This window comes from Triticum dicoccoides, chromosome 7B (assembly GCF_002162155.2).
Source record: "Triticum dicoccoides isolate Atlit2015 ecotype Zavitan chromosome 7B, WEW_v2.0, whole genome shotgun sequence".
Lineage (NCBI taxonomy): Eukaryota > Viridiplantae > Streptophyta > Magnoliopsida > Poales > Poaceae > Triticum > Triticum dicoccoides.
In genome coordinates this window covers 640,443,958-640,453,834 of record NC_041393.1, presented here as the reverse complement: position 1 = coordinate 640,453,834, position 9,877 = coordinate 640,443,958, and the positions used below count along the sequence as shown (strand labels likewise).

Here is a 9,877-nt window from a genome sequence, read left to right as displayed (position 1 = left end):
TTTGAAAAGTCAAATTTCTATAACTTTGACCAAATTCAGAGCAAAAAATATCGACATCCATAATATTAAATAAAAAGTATGAAAATTCATTTCATGATGAATCTATATCATACCGATTTTATATTATGGATTTTGATATATTTCTGTACAAATTTGATCAGACTTAAAAGGTTTGACTTTTCATACATCTTATATTTTGAAAATGAGTGAGTAATTTTTTTAGGAAACCCAACAGCACCAACGGCGCAGCAAAGCGCACACGACCCTTCTAGTATTAAATATATGTGACAAACATGCGGGATAAACAAGAGGCACACATGACACATCAACACCATCCATCTGTGGTGGTGAAAATGGTGTATAAGCTAGGCCCTGATGGTCGATCCATGTTGGATTTCGTGATAGTCCCTCTTTGTTCGTCATAATGAGGCTGCCAATTTGACAGCCATCCTTATGTTGCTGGTCTCTGACGGTTTCCATGACAAACCAGAGAAAACTGTCATTATCAATGACGGTTTCTGATAATGTCACCAGAAATCCGTCATGATTAATAGGTTTTTTCTGTAGTGAAAGAAGAATAGATTGTAAGTTTATCGTAAAAAAAGTACCTCGAATCATTCAGACCTGGTGCATCTGACTCATAAAATCAAAAGTACCTCAAGCCTACTGCAAGTCTACAACAGTTGGGCGTAGAGGTCAACCCCATGCAAGTGGAAAAAAATGATGAAATTGGCTACCTGATAGAACTTTATGTTGTCATCAAACTAATTAAACCGCCAGTCGATGAAGTTAGTGCTATGACCAAAGTGCGCCTTCGCTTCCGGTTGCCTCTTAATCCAAGATAGCTAGCTCCAACATGCATGGGAGATCAAAATGCCATGTCATAGCATTATTAATGAACTAACTATGTTTCATCACAATTTTCGTTATCATCACTTAGCTAATCCCTCATATAGTATGACTGACAAAACATGGTAAGAAACTTCTCTCTTAAACTCCCCCAAATAATTCCTATTACATACTAAACATTGGATTGGGGACTAAAATGACATGGTCAATGTCTAATCTCTAAATAGCCCATCCTATAGTTGCCAAAAATTGTGTTGCTAAGTTTTGACGATGACCACTAGTCCGACCATTGAAACACACATAGTTTGTTATTCTAGATAGGTGTATGTTGGAAGACATGTCAAGTTTTAACTAGCAAAAATACAAAAGACATGTCAAGTTTGCTAAAACTAGTGATTAAATTACCATTTGTAAAAATAACGAGCCTTTTTTGGTGCCCTCCTCTGTGGTTTATCTGAATATTAAAGTCACTTTCAAAATGGGGCTTCAATAATGTTTTTTAGAAGTCGATACTTTTTCCCTTTGAGAAGTCAATACATTTTTTTAGCAACGGGACAACCATATTTTTTTCTGAGACAAACGGGACTTCCATACTTTTTTTTGAGGGATGAACGTAAATTTCATTCATCAAAAACCACAGTTTGTGGGATACATGCTGGATCGTGGGGGTGTAAAAGCCACAAATGGTGCCCCTGAGCTAATCTAAGGGAGTATTTGGCTAAGCTATGCGCATTGTTATTAGAACGACACCCTTCATACAAGATATGGCTGTTAAAACTCTCTGCCCTCTTCCTGATCTCGTGAATGATTGTGCCATAAGTGCCCCTGGCATTCTTGTTAATGCCCTCTACTACCTGCTTAGCATCAGAGGCAATGATGAAATTATGGAGCGCCAAGTCTTCTGCCAGAGCATATGCTTCATGGCAAGCGATTGACTCAAGAATAGCCGGGTCCTGGATACCGATAACCACCAGTGAGGAACTACCCAAATATGTGCCATGCTCGTCGCAGCAGACTGTTGCGGCCGATCCTTTTCTGCGAGCAGTTGACACACCCGCGTCAACATGAATCTTCGCAAGGCCCGTCGATGGTGCCCTTGGTCTCACCCTCGCTGTAGGGCCTTGCTGGATCGCGGCACCCGCCTGCCTTGCTAGTTGTTGACTTGATAATTTCCAGGTCCATCAAGTATCTGTTAATGAAAGCATGTGTTGCCGCAGGACTCTGAAATTCCCCTTCGTGTATGGCTTTCCTTCTAGCTGTCCAAGTTGCCCATAACGTCACAACCAGCTTTAGGAATGCAGCATGTGATAATGACTGAATCATCAAAAACAACCATGGTTTGGCTGTTGTTTCAGAGGTAGCCCTCAGCTGATCTGCAAGTTCACCATCTACCAAGGCCCAAATGCAACGGGACATGGTGCAGTCCAAGAGCGAGTGCCTCCATAAGTCGTGGCCGCCGCACAATCCACATGAGCTTGTTGTGGACATGTTTGGTGTTGTCTGGCATCCTCTGTCGGCAATGAATGTTTAGTGAGTCTCTAGAGAAACATGCGGATTTTCTTGTTGTGGACATGCTTCGGGGTTGTCTGGCATCCTCTGTCGGCACTGAATGTTTAGTGAGTCTCTAGAGAAACATGCGGATTTTCCCTGGTACCTGAATGCTCCATAAAGATTTCCATGAACTCCTTTCTTGGGCTGTGTTGGACGTCGCTCCAGTGCCATCAAGCCAAGCCTCCCGACGTTGCTTTGTACAGACAAGCATCTTGTAGGCTGACCTAACTGAGAAAATACTGTTTTTCTCAAAATTCCAAGACCAAAAATCTGCAACGACTCTGGTACAAATCGGGATACTGGTGTCATAGTTGGGATGTCAATGGGTAGGAGCACTGTTGGATTCGGTTCATGTCCTAACTGGCTGTGGTGGCATCAATTAGTTCTGATACATTTTGAGGATGGTTATTTAGCAAACATCCATAAGGCCTCATCATCTCATGTCTCGGCAGCCAGTTGTCATTCCATATATTGGTGCTAGCCCCATCGCCAATTCTTCGTATCAGTCCTTGTTTTAGTATGTCCCTCCCCTCGACTATGGCTCTCCATATTTGGCTCGGGTGATTGCCGGGCACTTAGCGATTCTGGTGATTGAAGGATCCTCCAAGCTTGCTCGGCTAGCAAAGCCAGATTGAAGAGCTCAAAATCCTTGAATCCCAAGCCTCCCATGTCCTTTGGTTGTGTCATATCTTTCCAGGCAACCCACGCAGGTTTCCTCTTACCATCTCTGCTGCCCCACCAGAACTTGCGGATTAGCATATTTAAGTGTTCACACAAGCCTCTTGGAAGCTTGAAACACGACATGGAATAGACCGGTACCGCCTGCGCAACCGCCTTGACTAGTACCTCCTTCCCCGCCATGGCCATGGTTTTTTCAATCCAACCCTGCACCTTATTCCACAAGCGATCTTTGAGGTATTTGAAGGCACCATTTTTGGAGGAGCCCACATCCGATGGCATCCCGAGGTAATTTTCACTCAAAGTTTCATTTGGGACATTGAGTAAACCTTTGATTTCAGCTCTTATCGAGTCGGGAACTCCTTTGCTAAAAAATATGGATGATTTGTCATAGTTGATTCTTTGCCCCGTGGCCTGGCAATATGTGTCCAACAACTGGTGCACCCCTGATGCTCCCGCTCCATTCGCCTTGGAAAACAGCAGGCTGTCATCTGGAAAGAACAAGTGACTAACAGGCGGCGCCGAAGGAGCCACTTGAAGTCCGCTCTGGTTAGATGACTCTTCTTTTGATTTTATGAGGCACGAAAGGCCCTCTGCTGCTAGCAAGAACAAATAAGGAGAGATAGGGTCCCCCTGTCGGATCCCACATGTCGGTATGAATTGTTGGAGCTTCTTACCATTGAACAAGATAGAAAACTTGACTGACGTGACCATGCTCATCACAATCCCGACCCACTTTTCTGAGAAACCAAGTTTCAGCATGATTTCTTGGAGATAAGGCCATTCCACCCTGTCATATGCCTTCATCATGTCTAGTTTTAGAGCACAATGCTGGTTCTTCTTTGCTTTGTTCCTTTTCATAAAGTGGAGACACTCGTATGCCGTTATGATGTTGTCCATGATGAGCCTACCTGGAACAAAAGCTGACTGCTCTTCTGATTATGTCCGGCAGAACTAACTTCAAGCGGTTGGAGATGACCTTAGATGTTATCTTGTACAATACATTACACAGGCTGATAGGGCAGAACTGTGTTAGCAGAGTTGGGCTTTTTACCTTTGGGATCAGAACCAGCAAAATGTTATTGATACATTCGGTCGACTCCGTGCCCTCCACAATTCTAAGCACAACGTTTGTTACCTCGTCGCCGCAAACCTCCCAGTGACGTTAGAAGAAATGTGCGGGAAAGCCACCTGGACCCGGTGCCTTCAGCGGAAACATTTGAAACAATGCTTTTTTAACCTCGTCCTCGTTCATGTTCTGCACTCCCTCCGAACTGTAGAGGGTGTTATAAAAAGCTGTAGTGGATGAAAGCTGGGCCTCGCTCACAAGAGTTGGGCTTCTCGGAGGAGTGATAAGGCTCAAAGGCCCACTTCTTGGAGCGCATCGAGGAGTGACAAAGGCCAAAACTTTCTCACCGGCGGCGCTCGTTCCCCAATCCCCTCGCCGCCGGCGCCTTCGCCATGCTCCGCCTCCGGAGCTGCGTCGTCGCGCACCTGCTCCCCTCTCCCATCACCTCTCACGGCTACGCTCTCCGCCGACTCCTCTCCGCCACCACCGCCGTTTCCCCACCCACCGGATTCGCCGTCGAGGAGTACCTGGTCGGCACCTGCGGCCTCACCCGAGCACAAGCGCTCAAGGCCTCTGCAAAGCTCTCCCACCTCAAGTCCCCCGCCAAGCCCGACGCCGTCCTCGCCTTCCTCGCCGGCCTCGGCCTCTCCAGCGCCGACGTCGCCGCCCTCGTCGCGCGGGATCCCAAGTTCCTCTGCGCCGGCGTGGAGGCGACCCTGTCCCCCATCGTCGTCGAGCTCACGGGCCTCGGGCTGTCGTCCTGAGATCGCGCGACTCGTCCCGCTCAGTGCCAAGCAGTTCCGCTGCAAGTCCGTCGTATCCAAGGTGCACTACTACCTGCAGCACTTCGGCCCCTACGAGAAATTCCTCCGAGTATTCAAGGGTAACCACCATCTCCTCTCGCACAGCCTCGAGAAGGTGGTCAAGCGGAACTTGAAGTTGCTGCAGGAGTGCACGCTAGGTGCTTGCGATGTTGGCAAGCTGGCCATCTTTATGCCAAGGATGCTCACCGCCAACGTGCAACAAATCCGGGCGATGGTTGCCTCTGCTGAGGCTTTAGGCGTGCCTCCTGGCTCTGCGATGTTCAGGCAAGCTCTGCGGTCTGTTGCGTTAGTTAGTGAGGAGAAGATGGCCACCAAAGTGGATCACTTAAAGAAGGCAACAAGGTGGTCGGATGCCGATGTCGCCATTGCTGTGTCCAAGTGGCCGATTCTGCTGAGGTGGTCCAAGGAAACGCTGCAGCGCAAGTCCGACTTCCTCATCGCGGAGGTGGGATTGGAACCGGCGTACATTGCTCGTCGGCCAGCGATGCTTAGTTTTAGCCTGGAGGGCCGGCTCAGGCCCCGGTACTATGTTATGAGGTTTCTCAAGGAAAATGGATTGCTAGATCATGACAGAGACTACTACACTATGGTCTTGTTTGGCGAGAAGGTGTTTGTGGAGAAATTCATATGCCCTCACAAGGCAGCTGCGCCGCACCTCCCTGAAGACTATGCTGCTGCTCGCAGAGGGGAAATGCCGACTAATTTCAGATTTGTATGAGCTAATTTCGCGGAGGAGAACTTTAGCCTGGAGGTCCGGCTCAGACCCTGCTACTATCTTTTCAAGTTTCTTAAGGAAAACGGATTGCTCAAAGGTGACCCGAGCTGTTATACAATCGCCAAGTTCACTGAGAAGGCATTCGTGGAGATGTGCATATGTCCTCACAAGGAAGCTGCATCGCGCCTTGCTGAAGACTATGTGGCTTCTTGCCGAGGAGAAGTGCCAACTAATTTCAGAATTACATGAACCAAGAGCATGCTATGAAAATTGGTAACTGTATACGGTGCGACGAATTCCTATTTCTGTGTACTTTGCCTAGCTGGATGTTGGTTCTACACTTTTAGATGCTGGTATGGCCGTTGTTAACGCTGGGTTTAAGTGATGATTTGAATCCTGATATCTTAATGGATCATTTAGTAGAGGAAAAATCATGGCTTGTTATGAACTTGTTCATCCTGATGCACACATATTGGAATTAAAAAAGTGCGAGAATAGGCCATTCTGCAATGCATTAAAATTTCTATGCTGGCTTACATTGTTCCGTTATAGCCCGGACGGCCTGACTATGATCCCAGTTCTGTGGTGTAAAGGTTCATAAGGCAATTAAAATTCGAAAATCCTTATTGCAACACAAAGATTTTGCTTGGCTCCGTAAGTTGGCAAACTTTGCTTCAATGCTCTTGCCTAAGAAGATGATGGCCTCTGGTATAGTATGAATGAGGCATGCTAGTTTGGTCATTGCTAACACTTGACGAAGCTAGTAATTAGATTCATGAGTACTGATCGATATGTCCATGTCATCATAAAATTTCCTTTGAATGACAATTCTGGACCCTTTATTTTTTGGGGGGAACTATTTTGAACTTGCTGATGTTCACAGTATGTTGAATCAATCCGAGGAGGCAGTTAATTTTGACCCAGTGTTGATTACTTGTTCTAATTTCGGTGAGCTGAAAATCTTTCTTCTTTGTGCAGTATGTTTGTTTGAAGAGATTTAATGTTGTGAAAGTGATTCATGCCTTACTAGTATGAAACTATGCCAAAAACAGCATACATCAAAATGGCTTCAAATGTAAGATGGCCTTGAATTTATTAATTTGATTGGGGACTGATCAAGACAAGCATAGAAGCTTAAATCAGAGTACTGGCATCTCTACGAATAAAGTTGTCCCATTATCCAAATATAAGAGCATTCAACTAGTTAATGCTACATGCATGGCCCTCTGATCTCTCCTCCATTTCATTGGTTGATGTCACATTGAGAACCAGAATTTGGCAGAATTTAGCGTAGGCACAGCTCTGGCTGGCTACTCCCAAAACAATGAGGCTTGCAAACAGGAAATTTCTGAATTTTCTTCTGCTTAATAATGGGCCTAACAAACTGGAAAGGACGGAGCGGTGTTCAACTGGACCGGGCCGACGCCGGAATCAAGCTGCCCGCCGGCGACCGACTGGACCAGTGCAGGTCCCTCAGGATGTTATCGATGGCAGCGGCGTGCTTCTCCTGCAGGCAGACAGGTACAGGACAATGATACATCCATTCACACACACGTAAGTTGAGCAAACGTGGTGACCACGTACCTGGTCACGGGCTCTGTCCCGGACGCCGCCGCCCACCGGCCGGCCGCGCTCGTCGTACAGGATCATGCCGCTGAACTTCGGCAACCGGCACTTGACGCCCATGAGCACCCTCCTCTGCCATATCGGCCGCGCCGGCGTGCCCAGCGCGCCCGAAGCCCTCGGCGCCGCCACGGCCACGGCCTCCTCCGCCTCCGGCACTCCGCCCCCTGCCAGAAGCCCGTATCCAGTGACGCCGCCGCCGCTGCCGCCACGCACCATCACGTCGACGGCGCCGTCGTGCTGCACGGCCCGGCGGCGGGCGTAGGCCTTGTCCTTCCACAGGGCCACGGACAGGCAGAGCCCCATGGGAGCAGCCGAGCAGGAGCTGCCAAAAGCTCTGTGTCTGTGTGTCTGTGTCTGGATCGGGATGCAGAGCGCGGCAGTATGCCGGGACAGTGTGCGCGGGGTGGGATCCTTATGGCAGGCGGGCGAGCGAGCGTGGCGGGGGCCGGGGGACCAGGCGCGCGCACCGCACAGGCCGCCCGTGAGCCTTGCCGCTCCCATGATGCCGCTTGTTCACGTCTCACCGCCCGACGTGTGGCGGTGTGACCGCACCGCACCGCGGCGTCCGTGTCAAGCAATGCCTGGATGGGTGGGACAAGCCCCGGATCGGAGGTGACCGCAGGGTTCACTCGCTGCGCTGGGCCGGTGGCGTTCCTGCTTGGGTCAATTGCTTGCGCTGAGCTCTCTCCCCGGCCAAATCTGGTTGATAGTGATTTTGCTTTTAAATTTTATGTTTCCAACTGAAATATATCAGCCTGGAATCCACATGACGGCGCTCATCTTTAAGTTATACCCCTTAAAGCTTTGCAGGATACCAACCAACGTGAGATTGTTTTTGGAGTGCATAGCCATGGCCTTGCAACAATGCCTGGGGTTTCAACGCATTCCCCTGAAAAACATGTGACCTCAAAAATCAATGCATGGGGTTTCAAAGCGCAAAAAAGGGGAAAATCCTTCAAACTCGGTATTATTGAGATAACCATTTTATTCCAGAAACTTGTTACAAAAATTTATTCCGTGTTGACAAATCTTCAAACTATTTACACCAACCACAACTTAGTACTAGAAGATAGTTGTCCAGCCACAACACCCAACCTTCAAACATTTCCCGAAAACAAATCCGCGGGCGAAAAGTTTATGAGACATCCGACGGTGGCACCAGCAAAGGATGGCCATGGCCTGCCTTCACATATGGCGTCCAACGTTCCGCCGGTTCCAGTGGTCAAACGGTGATTGAAGATTACAGCTCTCGTCACCACCATGGTTGCAACGCTGTAACATCAGCTAGCATTCTATGATCTGTGAGACTGTGACCCCATCGAATCGGCCTTGGCACACATTACTCATGGTCCAGCTCACAGTTCATGTCTGGATTTGTTTATACTGCTGGAGAAAAATAAACCGACAGAAGGACGAAGAAAGGGAGAAACAGAGGAAATCAGCACTGAACTGACCTTCCACAGAATCTGGCCACCAGCCATTAACAGTATGACAGCTCAGGATTCAGAAACCATGACGCCTAACGGCGGAAATCGGGAGGCACGGTTTCTTCTGTGAAGTACTCTTTTCTCACGGTCTCGGCATCACAAAATCTTACCTTATATACAGAACAAGCAACAACTATTAGAGGTTAAATCATTTGATGAGATGTCTTGAGAGAACCAGTACTGATCAAGACCATTCAAATAAAAGTAAAACAGTACTGACCAAGGAGGCATATTGTTTCAGCAGAGGTTTAACAAGCTGCCACATTGGCTGAAACACAAATGGTGCATCCACAAATAGAACTTCGCCAAGCCGCTTGGGATAGTAATAGTAGAACACATCGATCTGAAAAATCTCTGGAAATTAACATCCATTCACAACAGTAAGAGCATCTCCAATAGAAGTGCTTTTTGCAAAGGGCCAACTCCAACGGATGATGCAAAACGGAGATGTAAAACTGCAACTCCAATAGGGATGCAAAATGGAGATGTAAAAACTAGTGGGCGGCGGCCGAATCGGGGCAGCGGCAATGGGGACGGCGGCGGCGCGGCGCCATTCGGGGGAACGGCGTAGGGACGGCGGCGGAGGTGGAGGAGGGCCTCTTTGGCCGGAGGAGGAAGCCACGGCCGCAGCCAATCGCCCACCGCAGCCGCTCTGGCTTCGAAATTTTGGCCGTCCAAGGTTGGTTCGCCACCGGGTTGCGCCCCCGCGCCATCTGCCGCTTCACGCCTCCACCGCGTGGCTTGGCGTCCCGCTGCTTCTTCGCACGCAGCTCCGGCGTGACGGCGACCGGCTGAGGTGGGGCAAATCCGGGGCGGCATGGAGGCGGAGGCCAAATTGGGGACCATGGTCGCGCCGACGGCGGCTGCAGCAAGGTGGGCCAGACAAGCGGCGAAGGAGGACGCGGCGGGGTCATTGGCATCGGCCATGGCGGCGGCCGGCAGTCGGGCGAACGGGCGGCGGTCGCGCGGAAGCCAAATGAAGGCAGTTGGGCGATTGGCACGCGACTGCCGTTTTTACATCTACTGTAGGTGGAGATGCAAATTTGCATCGCGAGGTGTTTAGTTTACATCTCAGGGA

General features: G+C 49.0%; 2 protein-coding genes across 5 annotated transcripts in view; both read right to left on the bottom strand.

Annotated features, from left to right (window-relative positions):
• Window positions 1–6,754: 6,754 nt before the first annotated feature.
• LOC119337438 lies at window positions 6,755–7,911 on the bottom strand. Its single transcript, XM_037609579.1, has 2 exons — window positions 7,271–7,911; window positions 6,755–7,193 (listed from the first exon to the last, which is right to left on the bottom strand). Exons 1-2 carry the CDS (start codon window positions 7,811–7,813, stop codon window positions 7,092–7,094), a joined length of 645 nt encoding a protein of 214 aa, XP_037465476.1. The 5' UTR covers window positions 7,814–7,911; the 3' UTR covers window positions 6,755–7,091.
• A 170-nt stretch (window positions 7,912–8,081) lies between these two features.
• Window positions 8,082–9,877, bottom strand: part of LOC119337437 (motile sperm domain-containing protein 2-like) — a 4,317-nt gene continuing 2,521 nt past the window's right edge. The window contains exons 5-7 of one of the 4 annotated variants that reach the window (XR_005163332.1): window positions 9,020–9,142; window positions 8,767–8,909; window positions 8,082–8,201 (exon numbers count right to left, since the gene is read on the bottom strand). Coding sequence is in view for 2 of the 4 variants with exons in the window: in XM_037609577.1 (XP_037465474.1) it covers window positions 8,832–8,909; window positions 9,020–9,142 (201 nt within the window). In the remaining 2 variants the exon portion in view is untranslated. Of the gene's footprint in view, window positions 8,202–8,256; window positions 8,910–9,019; window positions 9,154–9,877 lie in introns of those variants that run through there. The other 3 variants (XR_005163331.1, XM_037609578.1, XM_037609577.1) reach the window with 3 other exon arrangements.